This window comes from Natator depressus, chromosome 21, assembly GCF_965152275.1.
Source record: "Natator depressus isolate rNatDep1 chromosome 21, rNatDep2.hap1, whole genome shotgun sequence".
NCBI classification, from domain to species: Eukaryota; Metazoa; Chordata; order Testudines; family Cheloniidae; genus Natator; species Natator depressus.
The window spans coordinates 14,422,264-14,443,067 of NC_134254.1; the positions used below are offsets into that span (position 1 = coordinate 14,422,264).

A 20,804-nucleotide genomic window follows, 5' to 3' on the forward strand; every position below is an offset into this window, starting at 1 on the left:
TGTCTAGGGAAATCCCAGAGGGGAGTCTCTCTCGCTCTCTTTCTGGGCTTAGGGGGTCCCCTGTTATGCAGGGGCAGAGGGGACACAGTGTTTCTTTGTGCGTTCGTGCACTTGTATCCTGCCATGAAAGCCCTGAGCCCTTGGGATGGCGGCTAGGCTGCGCTGCCAGGTATTGCTCTGCCTGTTGCCCAGGGTTATGATGCGATGGGGGCATGTCGGTGCCTGACATAGATCAGCCTGCGTCTCGTCCCCCCAAGGCTGGGGGAGCTTTTGCTTGACTCATTTGATGAGGGGCTGCCTGCGTGGCCGCTTGGGGGGTGTTTATAAGTGAGACGTGAAGGATGGTGCGGGCAGAGAGGGGAAGAAGCTGACCCGGAGGCCGCTGCTGGCTGGATCCCTGCTTTCCGAGGAAATCAGCAGCTCGTCGTCGGTCAGGCAGGGGTGGCGGGCAGAGTAGCCACTCTCTTGCCCCTTGGCACCCATCCTCTGCTGGCAGGGGACGAGCGTCACCGAGGGGAAGCTGTAGGCATCCAGGACCGGGTGCACACCCAAGGCGTCGGGCACCTCAAATATGTGATCGGCGTCCGAGAAGGTCACTAGAGCCTGGGTGGAGTCGTACGAGCTCTTCTCCGTGTCATCTGAGGCGTACGACCGGGGGCAGCTGCCCTTGGTCTGGCCCCTGTGCTGAAGCAGGCGCAGGTCGTCTCGGAAGTGGGGGTTGAAGAGCAGATAAAGCAGGGGGTTCAAGCAGGCAGGTAAGGGCAGCACCACCAGCAGGACCGACTTGATGACCTCTGGGGTGATGAGGAAGAGGTTGAGCATGGAGGAGAAGGTGAGGAAGGCTACCGGGCAGTAGAGGAGACAGTTGGTGAAGATCAGCCAGGCCACATGCTTGATCATGGCACAGTCCCAGAGGGTGTCGAACTCCCCTTTCAGCAGGCTGCAGTAGAGCCGGATGTAGGTGCCCGTGATGATCAGGAAGCAGAGGGTGTTCCCCATCACCAGGGCCACCATGAAGCCCAGGGTGGAGGATTTCCCGTCGGGGACGGGGGACGGGAGGCAGAGAGGGGACGCACCGTACTCCCCAACGGAGAAGAGCGGCAGGGCTGCCGCTGCACAGGACAGCATCAGGCAGCCCAGCGTGGCGGCTTTAACGCTGCTGAAGGAAGGTGACTTCCCGTACAGCCGGAAGCAGGAGACTGAAACGCTGCACTGCACGGTGGCCAGCGTCAGCAGGAGGATGGCGGCCTCTGAGGCGAAGACGGACAGGAAGCCCGTAGCCCTGCAGCCCGCCCCCGTCTCCCACCTGGCCCCGTACTTGGCAAACTGTCCGTAGGTCAGGGCGTCGACGACAGCCAGCATGCTGCAGTAGACGCCCGTCAGCATATTGGCCCCGGCTATGGAGCCGATGATGAACTTGACTGGCGAGAGGTAGCTGGGCGAGGCGAAGACGGCCAGGCTGACCAGCCCATTGCAGAGCACTGAGACCAGCGCGATGGCCCAGACCCCCAGGCGGATTATCCAGCTCTCAAACAACTGATTGCAAGGCTTGAAGGGACCTGCAAGGAAACGAGGCCCAACATCATCGACCATACTGTCGCGTCGCTGATACGGCACGTGGGCCTGATCCCAGCCAGGGCTTGACCCAGCCGGTCCCACTCCTGTTCAGCGCTACCAAGCAGAAGTGGGTCAGAACAAATGCCCTAGACCCGCTGAGGGCACCTCTGACCCAGGAGACGTTCCAAGGGCCCTATGCTTCCAGTGTTACCCCTGAGGTCTGCCCCAATGTGCTCTCCCCCCAGCTGTCTAAGGGGCTCTGGTGCTGCCCAGTGGATAAGAGCACACTGTGTATAAGTAGGAGGTGAACATTGCTGAGCAGGTCAGGGAGTGGAGAAGCGGGGAGGGCTGTGCTGGCATCTGTGTGCATGGCCTGGGATGTGTGGCTTGAATGTCAGCCCTTTACTCTGAATTCATAAGTTTATGGAAGGGATGGTGTGATGAGACTGTCTACAATGGCATGGAGCCGGTCTGCGACGGCTAGCAGCAAATATCTCCACCAGCCAGAGACGGGACACTGAGTTACTCCAGAGGATTCTTTCCCAGGTGTCTGCCTGGTGGGTCTTGCCCACATGCTCAGGGTCTAACTGATCACCAGATTTGGGGCTGGGAAGGAATTTCCCCCTGGAAGTTCAAGACTAGCTTCTGCAAAGCAATCCACATGTGCGGGAGCCTTGGGTGAACATGTGAAGCACTGGCTGCTCTGTGTGGTACCAGGGTAGGTGGTTTAGCCTGCAGTTTCCTATGCTAGTGTGTGATGGGGCCAATCCAGTCCCCTCTTCTGCTAGGACATACAGCCTTCCTAGGCATGGGCCCTGGTGCAGGGAAAGGCTGGAAGTGGGAAGAGCTCTGTAGAAGGGTGGGGCTGCCATGAGTCCTCCCTCTCCACCTGGGAGGGCACTAGCTCCATGGCTTCAGCCTGGTAAAGAGGAATCCCACTGCTGTCCCCAGGACCCAGCCTGGATTCTGGTCTAATTGTGTAGGTAGCGAGTGGTGGGATGTAGGGGGAAGGACGTGGGAATCAGCTGCATTAGAAGAGCCTCGAGTCTTATTTCTGTGCTTTAGAGGAGGGGTCTCCCCTCAGCTTGCTGCTCACCAGGGCTGGGTGTGCACTGGATGGTGGGGTGCAACTTTGACTCCTCAAACTCCAGCTGGAAGTCGTCCATGTCCAGGTCATCTAGGCAGGAAAAGGAAAAAGGGAAAATGAGCTCAGAACAGAACACTGCAGGGACACAAGGTCAGTGCCAGGCCGGTGCCGGGAGCTTTTCAAAGGTTACAAGGCCAGAAGGGACCACTGTGATCATCCAGTCCAACCTCCTGCTTAGAACAGGGCACAGACCTGCCCTGAGTTAATTCCTGTTTGAACTAGAGCAGATCTTCTAGAAAAACATCCTGTCTTGATTTAGCAGTCGCCCATGTTGGAGAACCACACCACAATCCTTGGTAAGTTATCATCACTCTTAAAAATTTACATCTTATTTCGAGTCTGAATTTATCTAGCTTCAACTTCCAGCCATTGGACGTTTTAGACCTTTGTCTGTTAGACTGAAGAGCCTGTTATTAAATATTTTCTCACCATGTAGGTACTCACAGACTGATCAAATCACCCCTGAACCTTCTCTTTGTTAAGCGAAATAGATTGAACTCCTTGAGTCTCTCATTATAAGGCAGGTTCGCCAACCCTTTAATCATTCTCGTGGCTCTTCAAACCCTCTCCCACTGCCTTTGTTTGTGAGATCAACCTGCACGATTAAAAGGGATGTTGCGGTCTTGCTTGCCCTTTGTGTTGCGGGTAGAGGGTGCATGCCCCTGGAGAAGCCTGTTGGGTTGGCAGGGAAGCCAGCCCCGCACCATTTTAAAAACGAGTCTCACAATATTTGATGTTTTAATTAAAGCCCCAGGTCCCAGAATCATGAGATTACATGGGCATCTCAGCTTGCCTTAAAAAGAAAGTGGATGTTCCTAATCCTCTTGGTAGCAGAGAAAAGCCTGAAAATGTGACCCAGGAGTGTCAGCTCCATGGGGCAGGGTCCGTCTTTTTGTTCTGCCTTTGTACAGCACCTAGCACAAGTGTTATTGTTGTATGCCTGGAGCATCTAGGTGTCCTAGTCCTGGGGCAGGATGCCACAAAAGGTGGTCCCTGCCCAAAGAGCTGACTATCTAAATATGGGTGTGTGTGTGATAGAATGCAGCTGTATTCTCTATGCTCGCACCCTGAGGGCCAGGTCTATTCCTGGTGTAAGAATCAGGTGCCTGTGGTCTAATCCAAGGCCTGCTTTTCTCCATTGCCCCTCACATATCAATGGCATCTGGCCCCAAATAACCCAGTTGATTGCTGCTAATCCTTAGCTATGGAAACACCAAAACCAGGGTGAGTTCTCCCATTGCACCACCACAATGCACAGCACCAGCTGAGGGGCTGCCGTGGCTGCACACCCTGGCTTGGATCCCTTGTGGGGGTTCTCAGCACCCCTGCTTGGGAGCCTCTCACCACAGCCCATGTTTCCTGCCCTGTAGGGCTCGGGGAGACTCTTCAGCCAAGCCCCTAGGGCTAGATCTGCAGAGATCTCCTCCACGTGAGGGCAGTGGGGTGGGGGAGGTTGTGGATGGGGGTGGCTGCACAATGCAAGAAGCAACCATTGCTGGTTGCAGAGGCCATGGCCAAGGGAACATAGGGCCAGACTTACAAAGGTATTTAATTGCCTAGAGATGCAGATACTCACCTAATGGGATTTAGTAAAGGGCCTAAACACCTTAGGGACCCAACCCAATAGGCACCTAACCTGCTTAGGAACTTTTGACCATCCCACTAGGGTACCTGCCTGCATCTTCAAGTCCCTAAACCCTTTGTACATTTAGCCAAGAGTATTATTTAATAATAATAATAATGATAAATAACGTGCTGCCTTCAGCACCTCCCGACAGATTCTGTGGCCTTCTTGGTTTCAGGAAGCCTTGGAAAAAACTTTTCATCTGTTTGCCCAAGCATTAAAATATCACTGCTGCTCTGGAGTCTGGCAAGAAAACACCCAGAGTGGGACGGAAAATATTTCCTCCCTTGCACTTTACAGTCTCATAAACCCATCGAGTCTTCTTCTGCTCTCAGGCCCTGGCACACTGTGTCTTGATCCCCTGACACTGGAAGCCTTCAGTTTCTCTGGCCCAGCTCTTTCCTGTTTGGGAACGTTGCTGTACGAAAGGCCTCGACGGCTTTGCATTTAACAGATGCTCCATACTGCAAGATGGTCCTGGGCCAGGGCAACCCCAAAGGCAGGAAATGTAAACTGGGAGTTCCTCTCCTCATTGGGAACGTGGGCACACGTCAGCCGGGGAAGCGCTGGAATAAATGAGCTATTCCTCAGTGAGTGGGAATATTCTAACAGAGCCCAGCTCTGTTCTGGCAGGGCAGGTTGCCTTAGTTTTGTAACATCCCCATATGTGTTTATTTGGACTCTGCTAAGGGGCCTACAGGCCTCTGGGCATGGGCGCTGAGAAGATCACCCACTGGCCCCATGGCTGGATGGGCTGATCCCAGGAGCCTGAAAGCACAGCGTTGGGGCGCTAATCCGTAGAGCAGAGGGCAGAGCTAACGAAGAGTGACGCTCTGTATTCGATATTTCTCACTCCGTATAGATCTTGTTTTCTGCCATAACCAGGGTTCTCACACCTCATAATTTATGAATAATGTTATGAATGAAAGGCGCCCTGGCAAGGAGCTGCATTGCTTTCCTACGGTAGCCACGTTACAGCTCCGAGCATGTCAGCAACTGGGATAGAAGAGGCTGTGTTGCCCAACTGTCTAGACAGATGATCTTCTGCTGTTTGTTTAGCTTGAGGTGCTAAGAGCGCAAGCTAGGCAATATGTCTGGAAAAGGCGCATATTCCCATAAACATCCTTTAGTCAAAACAACGCAAGTTCACAAAGAAGCACCATGTGTTCTCTTTGAAACTGAGATGACCTCCATGGGAGCAGGGTCGGAGATGATGCAGGACGCACGCAGAATCCATTACAAGTGGGAATAAAAAGCCAGTCTGTGTTTTATGTGTGACTGTCACAGATGCAAAGTGCCACTCAGGCAGAAGTGAGCTACCCAGTCCAATCATTCACTGGGAACAGGAATTTCTACAGCCAAGAGAAAGGGGGTCTGGCTGGGGTCCCGGAGACAGCAGCCAGTTTAATTCTGAATTGACAAAATCAGCTTGGTCAACAGTAACCACACAATGGGACCTAAGGTCCCTCAGTTATTTCCTGCTCTTCGTACGGGGGAACAGCGGTATCCCATGTCTTTATTAGCACTTGTATTACGCTAGCATCTGGGAGCCTCAGCTGAGATCGGGAACCCACTGTGTGACATGTTTTACTGACATACAGGTGTGACTAGAATGGGGCAATTATTTTTGGTCAAATAATAAAGTCGCCCCCAAATGAAACTATTTGGGAATTCTAGTTGAATTTGACGAATAAAAAAATAGGGGAAACCTCCCCTCCCCCCCCCGACAGAATTAAAATGGTTCATTTCGACATTTTTGAAACAAAATGTTTTGACTTTTCATTTCGACATGATTCATTTCTAAATTTCACTCCATTTGTTTAATTTTTTAAAAAAAGGGTAAAAAGCACCCAAAAAGTAACGAAACAGAATAAAAAAACAACAACAAAAATTTGTTTTGGGTCAAATGAAACATTTAATTCAACCTGAAATGAATTTTGTTCATTTTTGTTTTGTGCTGGTAAGAAAACCCAAGAAAGTTTCATTTTTGGTTCGAAAGGAAGTGATTTTTATTTTATTTTTCGGTTTGTCCATCAAACTGGAAAATCAATATTTGCTCAGCTCTATTCTTGATGGTCCCTGCCCTGAAGAGCATACGTCTAAATAGTTGACAGGTTCAATCTCAAATACCATAGCACGGCGGCTGCTGGTGAATGGTGACCTTTCACTGATGGTAACTGTGCATCAGACAGAAAGACGGAATGCTTTCTCTCCCGCTAAGTTCTGATAGTCTGTTGGTTTTAGAGCATCAGGCTTATATTTTATGGCCATGCTAATTTTTGCTGCCATCTTTGTTGTCCTTTCTCCTGCCAAAGCTGTGAACTAAGAGAGACCAATCACAGCGGGGCAAAGCAATGCCACTGATTTCATCCTGCTCTCGAAGCTGATGGCTGCTAAGCAAAACCTGGTCACTACATTTAGGAGGCTAAATAGAAATAGAGCTCATTCGGAGACAGTGGGGTTTAGTGGATAGTGCACCAGACTAGGAATTCAAGAGACCTGGTTTCTATTTCTGGCTCTGACCTGGTGGTTGACCTTGGACAAGTCACTTTGCCTCTCTGTGCCTCAGTTTCCCCATACTGGCCTCCTTTGTCATGTGCTTTAAGATCTACTGATGAAAGGAGCTAGTTATCATTTGAAAACTTGCCCCTCAGCCTTTCTTGCAGGCTGTCTGACAGCAATGAAGTAGCTGAATGCAAACTGTTATATGCCGCTGCTTCCTTGCCTTCATCATGTCCCATCCATCAGGGTCGGTGGCTCTCGTTCTTCGTCTCCAAGCATTCTTGTCCAGTGGGTATTCCAAGTTGACACCAACCTTTTCCATGTCCTCCTTCAGCATCTCAAACCACCATTTTCTAAGTCTTCCTTGTGGTCTTTGTCCCACGATTATTAGCTCTGGTACTCTCTGGCCATCCTATCCCATATCTTGTCATCTGACATGACCAACCATATCAGGTGATACTCCCTCAGCTTTTTCATGATGGGGGCTACCTGCATCATGGCTCATACCATTTCATTGCATAGCCTATCAGCTCTCATCTTACCCAGGGTTCTCATTTCGGCAGTGTGCAGTGGTTGTTCTCTCTTTCTCACAGGCCAGCCTTCTGATCCATACATCATGGCTGGCCTAATCATGAATTTATCACTTTGCTCTTTAGTTTACTTGGCATATCCTTAAAGCATAGAGTTCCCGTCAACCCCCTCCATTTCACCAAGGACTCGTCACACGACTCCTAACATCCGCATTCATCACTCAACACTGAACGAGCTATGGAAGTTGTTGCCCAGACATGAACTGAATACCACCCTGTTTTACTGGCTTCTCGTTGTCCCTCTCAATGAAGCGTTGCATATATTTAGTCTTTTGTTGGCCGACCCATAAGCTATTTTCATCTAATGCAGCCCTCCGTAGTTCTCAGTCCCTTTTCGGTTCAGATTTATCTTCATGGCACAATCTAATGTCATTGGTGAAAAGCATGCTCCATGGAGCATCTCCCCTAATCTACTGAGTCAAGGTGTCCACCATAGTCACAAACAGGAATGGGCTTAAGGCTGATTCTTGGTGTAGACCCACCCTCCCAGGGAATGACTCACTGTCGGTGCAGTTTCTTCTGTTCTCTCTACTGTTGTGCTACCCTCCTACATGTCCATGACAGTCTGAACATATGTCTCCAGAAGATTGCGTAGCCGCAGGCACCACCATAACAATTCTCTAGGAATTCTGTCATAGGCCTTCTCTAAATCCACAGACAATAAGTGAAGTTTCTTGCATCTCTCCCTGTGTATCTCCTGCAATGTTCAGGCTGCAAACACTGCATTCATCGTTGACCTTCCTGGCATAAACCTGAATTGGTGGTCACCTGCTTGATACTCCAACTCCTCCTGAAGTTTTTCTCCATAATTCTTTCCAGTCATTTCATCGTGTGATTCATTAAGTTGATGGTAGAGTTGCCAGGTGTCTGGTTTTCGACCGGAACGCCAGGTCGAAAAGGGACCCTGGCAGCTCTGGTCAGTACTGCTGACCGGGCCATTAAAAGTGTGGTTGGCGCAGGGCTGGCAGGCTCCCTACCCAGCTCCATGCGGCTCCCCGGAAGCGGCAACATGTCCCTCAGCTCCTAGGGGGAGGAGCAGCGGCGCCTGCAGGTGGAGGCAAAACGCACCAAGCAGAGCCGCCTGGCCACGCCCCCACCTAGGAGCCAAGGGACATGCCGGTGCTTATGGGAGCAGCCCGAGATGAGCGCCACCTGGAGCCCACACCTCTCACCTCCTCCTGCACTCCAACCCCTGCCCTGAGCCCACTCCCTCACCCCAAATCCCTCCTGGAGCCCTCACCCCCTCCTGCGCCCCAACCCCCTGTACCAGCTTAGAAACCCCCCAACTCCCTGCCCCAGCCTGGAGCCCCCTCCTACACCCCAAACTCCTCATCCCTGGCCCCACCCCAGAGCCTGCACGGCCAGCCAAAGCCCTCACCTCCTCCTGCACCCCAACCCCATGCCTCAGCTTGAGAGCCCCTCCACATGCTGAACCTATCAGCCCCAGCCCGGAGCCCCCTCCTGCACCCCAATCCCCTCATCCCCAGCCCCACCCTAGAGGCTGCACCTCCAGCCAAAGCCCTCACCCCCTGCCCCACCACAACCCCCTGCCTCAGGAAAATGAGCGAGTGAGTGAGGGTGGTGGAGAGTGAGCGACTGAGGGAGGGGGGATGGAGTGAGCAGGGGCGGGTCCTCGGGGCACGGGCAGGCCAGTGGGTGGGGCAAGGGTGTTCGGTTTTGTGCAATTAGAAAGTTGGCAACTCTAGTTAATGGGTCGGTAATTACTACATTCTTGCACATCTCCTTATCATATACTTGATGGCAGGGACCAATGTGCTCTTCCTTCCCACATCAGGCATGTTTTCAATATGGAAAATTAAATTGAAAAAAAGTTTGTGGTCATCCCCACTCCCCCATGGCCTAATGCTTTAAATGCCTGGACTGGTCCACCATCGGGTCCCACTCCCTTCCGACATTTCATCACCTCTAGCATTGTCTGAAGCTGGAACTGGGCTTCCCAGCGTGGGTAGACAGTCACGTGTTAACTCTGCTCAAGCTAGCATGCTAAAGGAGTACAATGGCTGCAGTAGCATGGGCAGTGGCTCGGGCTAGCCACCCGAGTACAGACCCAGAGGGTCCCGGTGGGTACGTACGTGGGTGACTAGCCCGAGCTGCCGCCCGTGCTGCCCTGGCTAGGCTGTTATTTTTAGCATGCTAGTTCAAGCAGAGCTTGCACGTGGCTGTGTAACCGTGCTGGGAAGCGTGCTCCCGGCTACAGGGTTAGATTTAGCTAAATTTTCCACCATGGGGATAGGTCTTGTAAGGTTGTTGCTTGCGCGTACTTCCCTCAACGGTTTCTTCACATTCTCCCCATTGAACAGTTTCTCAAAGAACCGTGGTCACCACGTACTGATTTCCCCATCTTCCATCAGCACTCTTCCGTTCTCACAGGTGACACTTCACAATTCCCAAGTCCTCTGTGCTTATCTGCCTAATCTTGGCTAATCTATGGATTCCTTTTTCCCCTTCCTTCGTTAATAGACTTGTGTATGAGGCTTTAAATGCCTGATCCTTAGCTTCCACATTCACGGTTCTCGGCGTTTTCTTTACCAGAGTGTATTCCTCATAGCTTTCCACCGTTCTTACTTTCTGCCATCGCTGAAACCTTGCCGCCTTCTTCTTTACTGCTTCCTGCATATTGCTGGACCACTGCCATCTCCTGGCCATGATATTTCCCTCCTGTTGCTTGCCCACAGAAGAAACTTGTTCACTTTCTGTAATATGTTTGGATATTTCCCCCCCAGTCTTCACTGGTATTATTGTGATTGGTTTGGTCATTGTCCAACCTCCGTAGAGCCTTATCCTTAAATTTCAGACTTATCAGTGAGAGTCCACCACTTTATCTTTTGTTCCACAACTCGTCTTTTGCCCTGTCGCCTTTTCATCTGGAAGTCCATGACAAGCAATCTGTGTTGCTCTGCTATCTGCTTTCCTGGGATCACGTTACAGTTTCTCATGTTTTTTAGATCTCTTCCTCTTTTCAGGAAGTAGTCAAGTCTGGGATCTGTATTTAATTAAGTTCTCAGGCCATGGGCTCTGGCTAACCCTGAAGTATCCTTCAGCTTCACTTCTGGTTCCAAAGTCTCATCCTCCATGACAATTGTTGTAGCCGTCACTGTGTTCTCAACACGTCCGTTGGGGTCAGCTCCAATAATCAAGTACTCACCTTGTGGTTCTTCATTTTGCACTCGGTCCAGCGCTATCTTCTCAGAATTTCTTCTTCTCAGTCGTACAACCAAACTCCAGCATGTATGTTTGTTCTCTGCCCAGTGCTATTCCAACTTTCATCAGAAGGTCACTCTTCCTTTGCATTTTCACTACCTTTTCCTGTAATATTTCTGCTCTGACTATTCCTGATCCATTCCGCCTTGCTTCTGAGCCCTGATACATTATCTTGTAACCCTCCCAGATGTTCATGGATTTCAATCCCTTCCATTTTGTCTTTTTGTATACAGGCAATGTGCACTGTCCTTTTCAACCTCTTGGCCACTTCGCTTGATTTCACAGTCATTGTTCCCACATTCAGGGAAGCCAAACGTAGTTCTTTAGCCACATGCCCAGAATGTGGTGGCCTTTTCCCATTTTGCACAGCTGCCCGGTGAAGCGGTTGCCCGTTATGTCCAGGGGACGCCCTAGCATTGTACTGAAATAAGACAAACACCCACAGAGCACGTGTGAACGGCACAACTTTTACACTCCAGCTGGTCAAGTCAGATGCTCTTGTTTTGAAACTGGAGTCCCTTCTCCTAGGTGGCTATGGTTAGGTGCCAGGGCTAGCGAGCCCCATCTGCCTGGAGCAATCTGGTTGTACGGCGCCAGTCTCCTGCCTTTCACACCATTGCTACAGGCTGCAGGGCAAAAATCCTGAGTTATTTGCTCTTAAGCAAGAAGCTTAATCTCTGGGGGGAAAGGGCGGAGAGCTTTGTTCCTCCTTACTGAGGCACTTAATGTACTGTCCTTCTAAATTCATGTACCAAGGCCTGGCTACAATTGCTGAAGGCCACAAAGGAGGCCTTGGGAATAAAACAGTAATTAATACATTAAAATAGCAATTTATACATGCGTTTAAAAAACCCACACGAGCAAAAGTGCGTCATGCACAGGAGATGCAAGGGTCCATTATTGAATGTTTAATGACCGAGACATGCCAGGGCCATGCCTAGCTAAGGACATGCTTGCACAGTCCATGCACCTTAAGACCATGGGAATTATTCTAACAGGCATTTAGCATAGGCCTAGGTGGCTCTTCCTCCCTCTGGGCTGCCAAGAGTCTCATCCCTCAGAATTGTTCTGCGTCACTCCCTGGTCCTAATACCCTAGGGACACACTAAGAGGGGCCGGAACCAGTCCACCTCAGGGCTTCCTGGAAGGTGCTGAACACCCTTAACTCTTATTGACTTCAACGGGAGTTCAGGGCGCTCAGCCCCTGGCAGGATTGGAGCCTGACAGAGTAGCCACTAAGCGATCCAATGGCTCAAGTGGCAGTGAGCGAGCTAGTCCCCAAAAGGTGGGGATCTGCCGGGAGCATCGCTGAGACTCACAGTGCAGCCAGTTCATTTTACATTTCATTGAACCAGCTGTAATTCGCCGGGCCAATGCCCCCGCTGCGTGCGCCAAGGTCGTTAAAGTATGGGACACATTAATGTTGGGAAAAATGACCAGGCTGCAAAGAGGTTCCTGCTGCACTGATGTTAACACATGGTTCTACGTCACCTACTCAGGGTTACTACCCAGCTTGCCGTGCTTCCTGGTCCTGCCACACTAACAAGAGCTAAGTTTGTTAGTTTCCACTCATGAAGCTTATCCACAGGCTCCAACAGATCGGAGGGGGGAGGGGATACAGACTGCACTGGTAAATAATGTGGGGTCTATGGACCATTTTCATAGCTGTGTACCCATAATTCAGATCAATATCATAGAGTCATAGAATAACAGGGTTGGAAGGGACCTCAGGAGGTCATCTAGTCCAACCCCCTGCTCAAGCAGGACCAACCCCAGCTAAATCATCCCAGCCAGGGCTTTGTCAAGCCGGGCCTTAAAAACCCCTATGGAAGGAAATTCCACCACCTCCCTAGGGAACCCATTCCATTCCATATCTATTCATTTTGTTTCAAAATTTGCTTCTAGCAAATTTTCCAAAGGAAATGTTTTCCACTGGAAAATACCGAGCCCGTTAAATGGAAACATTTTTTCGGGAATGTGTCGATTTTATCAGCATTTTTATGGGAAATGACCCAAACCTTTCATTTTGAGTTGAATGTTATGACAGGAGTGGGTGGGTGAGATTCTGCGGCCTGCGTGGTGCAGGAGGTCGGACTAGATGATCATAATGGTCCCGTCTGACCTTAGTATCTATGAATCTATGATACTATAATTGCTAATATAATATAAAAGTTGAAATGGTTCTACTAATATATAATATGGTCAAAATGATAAAGGCAAGAGTTTGGAATAGTTCATTTTGTGTAAAATGAGGCGATATGGACGTTTGGTCCCTCTTTGGGGCTACATGAAATTTTCAAATCTCAGACTTTCCTGCAGTTGGGAATTGAGCAGCTCTGGTTTTGGAGCAGCGAATTGAGCAGCTCTGGTTTTTTGAGCAACGCTGCTCACCTCCTGGCCCAGGGGCAATGGCACCATAGCAACCTATGAAATAAAAATGGACAGAACCACGCTTTCAATGCGGCCTCATCACATGGGATCTGCTAACCCTGCTCTGGGCTAGCACAGCATGCCTGGCAAGGCAAGGGTGGACCGTGCATTCTCCTTTGAGTTGCAAAAAAAGGCCCAGCCCAGATTCTGCACTGCGTACAACTGTTGGGGCCGCACCTCCAGCACAGCGGGCGCCTAAAGCGAGCTTTAGGCCTCAGCGTACAAGGGCACAGCGCCAGTGGACTCCTGGGCCACCTCCCTCCCTGCTGCTGGTGCAGGAGGCATGGCCAGGGCTCCCTTATGTCTGACTGATCACCTGCCACTGCGGTGGGCAAACTTTTTGGCCCGAGGGCCACATTGGGGTGCGAAACTGTATGGCGGGCCAGGAAGAGAAGGCTGTGCCCCCCAAACAGCCTGGCCCCCGCCCCCTATTTGCCCCTTCCCACTTGTCGTCCCCGACTGCCCCCTCCTGGGATCCCCGACCCAAACCGCCCCTGCCCAGGATCCCACCCCCTATCCAACCCTCCCTGTACCCTGACTGCCCCGACCTATCCACACCCCTTCCCCGACAGGCCCCCCAGGACTCCCATGCCCTAGCCAACCCCCCCGTTCCCCGACCCCTGACCACCGAGAACCTCCGCCCCATCTAACCACCCCCTGCTCCCTGTCCCCTGACTTCCCAACCCCACCACCGCCAGGCGTGCACTGCTGCTGCCCCCTTACCATGCCGCGCAGAGTGGCAGGAGCTTGCAGCCCTGCTGCCCGCACGGCGGCGTGGCTGTGTGGGCGGGAGAACAGCGGGGGAGGGGCCGGGGGCGAGCCTCCAGGGCCAGGAGATCAAGGGCTGGGCAGGACGGTCCCGCCCCTAGTTTGCCCACCTCTGTGCTACTGTATCAGCCATCTGGCAGCTCTGTATGCCAGGAGACCGGCTCAGTGCACAGCAGTCCCAGGGGTAGGGGAGTAGTGTTGCCTTCTAATGCACCAGGCACTTGTTGGCCCAGAAGGAGGATCGAGCCTGATGTGTTTCTACTTTCAAGGCACTCCAGAATTAGTCAATGTGCATGGGGTCACGTATTTACACAAACACGTAAAAAAACCAGTCTCCCGGCTGCATTGCAAAATGCTCTTTCTTCGCTCCGTAGGTTTGGATATCAGTAGCTAAACAGGAACTGTGGGTCTCCTCTTTTTATTTGCCTTTATCGGAAGGTTCCCCCTCCCCCCCGCCTCCCCCAAAGGATCCAGCTCACGCTGCTGGGGGAAGCTGCCAGTGTTTGCTCGCTGTGCAACAAGCATCGATTCCTGCAAATACTGATGCATGTCATCAGGGTGAAACCTACAACGGCAGCTTTTCAGAGTGATAAATGCAAAAGCCATGGGATTGACCCACGGTCCCTCAGTTTTCAGGCAAATTGGGCTGTGCATGTACATTTTAGAGAACTTTGTTAATTAAAGGCAGGTCATCTGGGTGTGTGTGGAGGGGCTTTATCTCAGGAGACCCTTGACTGCATGATCCCAACTTTGCACCCTAAAGGTCTTTTCAAGGTAATCTGCCTATGCATGTACACGCGGGAGTACTTTGAGACAGGTCACTTGGGAGGAGAACGTGTCTTGGGAGCCCGCCTGATCAAATGACCCCAAATTTACACCACAAACCGTACCCCAGGCCCTCTAACGGCACACCAAATTTCAAGATGATCTGAATGTGCCAGTCAGTTTTAGAGCACTGTAACCAAAGGGCTTGAAACTGGCATGCTCCAGTACTGGATCTGGGTCGCAGCAGCCTGCATACCACTTTATGCAACCAGTCTAATAACTTTGGAAATATTGCAGTCGGTGGCTGGTTTTCGGTGTTGTTCACGAGATGAGATCAGGGGAAGTCTACTGATGTCAATTTATGTGGCTCCTGCATATTTCTACCTCTCATTCCATCTCTGGTCATAAATAAGAACCAGAGCATTTTAGAGGCTGGTCATTTTTGGGGTGGGGGGAGGGGGAGAAGGATATATCTGCTGATCCACTGCACCAAATGACCCCAAATTTTATCAGCAACTCTATTCCTGGCTCTCATGGGCAGAACAATTTTCAAGGCATGTGCATTTTACAGCACTCTGAAAAACTGGCTCTGAAACAGAAAGCTTCCTTCAACCTTAACTATGTTATCACTCCTGCATAATCTAGCCCCAGCCTTTATCTCCTCTGAGTCCACAGGCTGACAGTGTTTGCGGATGGAGCAGTGTTTCCTTTTATTCGTGCCTGACTGCGGGGCACTTTTGCCTGGTGTTTCGATTGCCAGGCACAAAAGAGTCAGTTTTCATTGTACCCTCGGTGATTTCCAATCCTTGGTCCAGCTCTGCGCTTTCTCATCCTTCTTTATTCTCTTTCAAGCAGTATTCACCCTGAGCATCGTCCTTATCTGGTGTGTTACACTAGAGACAGAGACGCTGTAGGATCAGCATTCTGCTGGGGAGTTACACTGTCACAGGAATACCAGATGGCCCAGTCACTAGCTCAGGTCAGCTTGTTTGAGGGGAGAAATAGTCCTGAAGCTAAAAGAATCATGGGAGGGGACTGTTCTCTCCTAAATGTGAGGCCACCCTGGGGCCTGCCCCCCAGCTGCTGTCAAGATACAAGCCATTCTGTCCAATCCAGGATATTTTGGAGATTCCAGCCTAGCTCCACTGGGCCCTTAGTAACACTGATTGCAGCCCAAGGTGTCAGCATTCACAGGAAATGATACACCCCCTGACCAGCCGGACATGGAAACCTGTGGGCCTGCTTCTATTTTACACTGATCTAATGCCATTCACTGCCTTCGCTGGGGTTCTTCCTGATGTACCCCAGTGTAAGAGAATGCAGAATCAGGCCCAAATGTACAGCCAAACCTGGCCCATGAATTGATCACAGCTCAGCCTAATTTACTTACAGTGGTTATCAGCATGACCCGGAAACAACCCCATGCTCCTCTTGTAGGCATCCTCATCTTCCGGGCTCATGTCTTCTGTCTCCCACTGGCTGGATACCTTGAAGAAGTTGCTACAGACTCCATAGGCGCAGCACTGGTAGGCATAGGGCACTTCTAGGATTCTAGGGAGGGGAAAAGCAGGTCTCTTAGCTACTTCATGCGGACTGTGTTGGAATTGCAAGCTATCGCTTGAAGAGAGGGGAGAGTTTCCTGCTTCTGCTTGCAGGCAATGGGGCTCTATAGCAAAGCCTGCAATGTGGATCAGTCTAGAAAGAGGCAGCTTAAAAGCCAGGTTGGGAGAGTTGTGCCTCGCTGTCTTAGGGAGCAGCCTGTTTTGGTTCTCTCTGCTTTTTGGATTCTTGTGTGTTATCGTTCTGAAGTCCAAGAAACAAAGTCATGTTACGTTGCAACCTTCCAGTGAGGTTTCTCTGTGTGTGTGTGCTGGGAATGTAACACTTCACTGCTCGTGAAACCAAGGGCCTGATTTCCCATTGCCCTACGCTGGGTGCAAAACGTGACTAAACCAGGTTGGGGGAGGCTCTGCATCCTCTGCCCTGCTGTAAGTGACTCAGCCAGCACAGGGCAGGAGTAGGTGCGTGTCCGGTTCCTGACCCGGTTATTACACATGTCCAGGATCCAAAGTAGAAGTTAAAAGCAAGTATTTAACTTCACGGCAAGCTGAGGAGCATTGTGACAACATGGCTAAGTGTCATGCGCGCACTTCCCATCTGCACCTTGCTTTACAAGTAATAGCTCATGACACCCCTCGTGAGACAGATGGATGAGCATGCGCCTACGCGTATGTGTCTTGGGGGGATGTATTTTTACCCTTTGTGCCGACTGTTTTGAAGGTGCACAAACTACAGAGCAGCCCTCGGGCAGTCTGCTACGAGAGCACCTCACACTGTGGCTTAGTTGTGCCTCTCACCTGAGTGACCTTCCAGCAGGTGGAGTAGCTCGTTCTTCTGAAAATGCCACTTAGGATCCCAGTCCTCAGGCCAGGCCTCCACCTTTTACTGCTCTCAGCCCACAGCATGCCTCCCAATGCCAGCTTTGGAAAATAGCTAGATGCTCAGCTCCCATAACAGCCCCTAGATGATGCCCCAGTGCTACTGCACCTGCCCAGGCTCTTGAGAACATTGCGTGTGCGCCTCACTTTGGCGGAGGCATCGAGAGGGTAGCTCTCCAGCATGGTGATGGACTCACAAAAAACTCTGAGTGTGAGGGGGGACTCGGGCACAGGGGTTAGATTAGAATCAGAAGTCGGGGATACCCCCACTAGCTCTGCCAGCCCGATGGCTCTGGGCCACGCTCTGCCAGCCCACTCAAGGAAGCCTGGCTATGTTTCTCGAATTCAGCAAGATACCTGAATGCAGCTGGCTGCTAATCAGAAGCAGGGCCAGTAATTACATCCTGTATTACAAGGTCAATTAAACCGCAGTTGAATATCATCAGGGTTAAATATCAGGGCTATCAGGCTGAAACAGCACTTTCACCACTGACAGCAAATGCCTGCCTCATTTCTGGAAGCCAGTAAAGCCTGGCAATCCAATTGAGGCAGCCTTCAGTTTTTCAGGCAGTTAAGGTCTTTTGACAGGATTAGTAAATCTGGGGAAACTCTATAGTCTAAAAGTATGGTTTTGTTTTAAGTTACCAAACATTTCTGGCTGAACCCTGGGAGGTGATGGGAACTCTGTATACAGATCTGCTTCCTGTTATAAACTCCAGATTAAATCCTATTACCAAAAGGTGGTAAGAAAGTGAAGATCCTTAGGAGGTGGCTAAGAACTGTTTCCAGATGCCCCCATCAGAAAGGGCAGCAATTAGGACTGAAACTGTCTCTCTAGCACCACAAGCTGATGTTTTGGAAAGACCAGTGGGTGCACAGGCTGAGTCTGAGTCCAAGGCCCACCCTCCCCATGTCAGTTACTCTGATGTAAATCCAAACCAGCTAAATTGACATCACTAGGGTTAGTCTGGATTCACACCACTGCAAGGGAGAGCTGAATTTGGCCTGATGTCACTGCATTGTGTTCGCCTGCATGTCAGGGCTTATCCCCACCAATCCCTCAGCTGCTAACACCAACATTGTTAAAAAGGGCCTCTGATGCTGGCAGCCTCCATTTTTGGAAGCCCAACTTGAGACACTCTGGGCCTGATTTGCACAGGTGCTGAGACCCCACGGTTCCAGCTGGAGTCAGTGGGAACCTTGGGGCATACACCACCTCTGAAAACCACCCCACAATGAGGACTCCCCAAATCAGAGGCCACTTTTGAAAAATGCTGGCCTTCACCTCCAAGTCAGGGTATGAACGTGGCCCATGCACTAGCCACAAAAAGAACAGGAGGACTTGTGGCACCTTAGAGACTAACAAATTTATTTGAGCATAAGCTTTCGTGAGCTACAGCTCACTTCATCGGCTTACGAAAGCTTATGCTCAAATAAATTGGTTAGTCTCTAAGGTGCCACAAGTCCTCCTGTTCTTTTTGCGAATACAGACTAACACGGCTGCTACTCTGAAACCTGCAATAGCCACAGCTCACTGCGCACCAGACAAGGGGACGGCGCTAAGAACTCACTGCTAACACAGGTGCTGAGGCTCGCCACAAAGCCGGCATTCCCAGGGCAGAGGTGGCCTCAGTGCCATAGATTCATAGATATTAAGGTCAGAAGGGACCATTATGATCATCTATGCAGCATTGTCTTGTTTAGAGGCTTAATGTGACTCCCTTCGGGCAGCTCATTAATCCATAGCAGACAAGACACGGCCACACAAACAGCGTTTACTGAAGGAAAGCTGGATGTCATTAGCTAGGACTGGCTTCTGAGAATGTTTTCCGTTCAGAGATGCCCCAGGCTCATGCTCCTTGCTTCACGAGCTCCGCTTGTGTGTGTGTGTTTGGCGGATGTGAGCAATGGGACGTTAAGCGGAACATCAGTTTCCCACGGAAGGCTCGGAAGGATGGATGTGGAGTGTTAGCAAGAAACCGGGCTTTCTCGACCTGCCGGCCGGGAGGAATGGCAGGAAAATGTCCAGTAAACAAGGAGAGCAGGCGTCTGATTGAAATAAACAAATAAAGGCCCATTGGCGAGACCCACTTGGAGCTCGGAGGATAAAGGTGAACCGGGCACCCAGAGCAAAACCATACCTCATCTTAGGGAAGCTTTCTTTGCTGAAGGGCTCAGACAGCGCCGGGTTGCCTTGGAGCTTCAGATGGGTCAGTCCACCCAAACCATCCAGCGGCAGGGTGACCAGCTGGTTGTTGGTCAAATCTCTGTTGTAGTGAAAGGAAGGAGGAGCAGCAGGATTAGGGTTTTGCTGATCAGAGGTGTGTTAACCGAGAGAGGCTGGACAGCTCGGCAGATGGCCCATGGTCATCTTGACCTGGTGGATGTCCAAAATATGATACAGAAATGGAGAGGGCAAGAAGTGTTGCTGGGCGCTGACTGGGGGCCAGTCCCAATTTGGGGATGAATGAAAAGATACAGCAATCATTAGGGGAGTGCCATCTCCAGGGGTGCTGGAATGGGGGGGCCGAGGGGCCATGGCTCTCCCACTTGTTGAAAGTGGACAGGCCTGGGCCGTCCCCTTTTCGCCACGGGCCCTGCCCCTGCCCCTCCTCTTCCCCCTGAGGCCCTGCCCCCGGCCAGGCCAGAAGCTGGAGCCAGGTCGGGGTAAGAGCTGTGTGGGCAGCTGTGGCAAGCTGTGGACCCTCCACCTGCCCTGGTTGGGAGAGCTGGAGGCAGGAACGTGGGCCAGGGGCTGCTCCCAGGCCCCCCCATCCCAGGCAAGAGGAGGGGCCCGGGCTTCTCGGTTCAGTTCCAGCTTCTGGCTTGGCCAGGGGGCGGGGCCACAGAGTGGGTGGGGCCTTGTTGCCTCCCGCTATTACGAAGACTCCGTCGCTGCTGGCCATCGCTGTAAACTCTACTTCGGTTTTCTGCCTTGTTCTCGTAATCATGGGATTAGAATGCCCTGATCTGCTCCCTCACTCCCACCATCCGTCATGCCCCATTTTCTTGAGGTCTTTTAAAATCAGACGATTTTCTGGGCTTGGGTCTTGGAAGGCCAATTAGCGGGGCAAAGCACTGTCTCTGCAATTTTCCACATGACATCAAAAGTAGGGTCTTATCCCTGATTGCAATCACGTACGCAGCTTGCTAACGCCTGCCCATTCATTAGCTTTGGCGATAGGGTGAAGTCCTTTGTTCATCCCTGATCAGCTACAGCATAGACAGCCACAGCCCAAGTGTACTCATCCCACCCTGCTAACGTGCCTCAGTCCTGACCTAGGGTAAGACTTTGCCTCAGCTCTCTAGTGCAGGGGTCAGAGCGTGTCCCAGTCAAACTCAGCCCTTGGCCCCCAGCAATTCTGGGGACTGGATACCTGTCCGTTAGCAACAGAGACCAATGGATCCTGGAACCTAAACTACTGAATGGTCACCAGATGATGATGACTCTGAGTCGATACTCATCCCCTGCTACGTTTAAACTGGTGAGCCATGGCTAGCCACGGCAGGATCATGGCAGGGAAGAAGGCCGGCTATGAAGAGGAAGGCCCCAGATCCTCAAAGGTATTTAGGATCCTAACTCCCATCGAAAGCAACCCTTGAGGAGCGGGGCCTAAGACCCGTGTTGATAAAGCATCCACTCTGCTCATTAGCAAAAGGCATCTAGGGAAAATATGGACCCCATGGGAGGTAAATGGGCAGGGACCTTGAGGGTTTATACCTATCTCTGCAGCATGAGGTGCGGGTCACTTGCTATGATC

At 51.3% G+C, this 20,804-nt stretch overlaps 1 protein-coding gene across 4 annotated transcripts in view; it reads right to left on the reverse strand.

Moving 5' to 3' along the window:
• Positions 1-20,804, reverse strand: part of LGR6 (leucine rich repeat containing G protein-coupled receptor 6) — a 203,159-nt gene continuing 182,355 nt past the window's right edge. For 3 of the 4 annotated variants that reach the window (XM_074936146.1, XM_074936145.1, XM_074936144.1), the window contains 5 exons: positions 19,185-19,310; positions 16,014-16,156; positions 13,131-13,136; positions 2,654-2,734; positions 1-1,559 (listed from right to left, as the gene is read on the reverse strand). In XM_074936146.1, coding sequence (XP_074792247.1) covers positions 322-1,559; positions 2,654-2,734; positions 13,131-13,136; positions 16,014-16,156; positions 19,185-19,310 — 1,594 coding nt within the window. In that variant the 3' untranslated portion in view covers positions 1-321. Of the gene's footprint in view, positions 1,560-2,653; positions 2,735-13,130; positions 13,137-15,995; positions 16,157-19,184; positions 19,311-20,804 lie in introns of all 4 variants that reach the window. The other variant, XM_074936143.1, reaches the window with a different exon arrangement.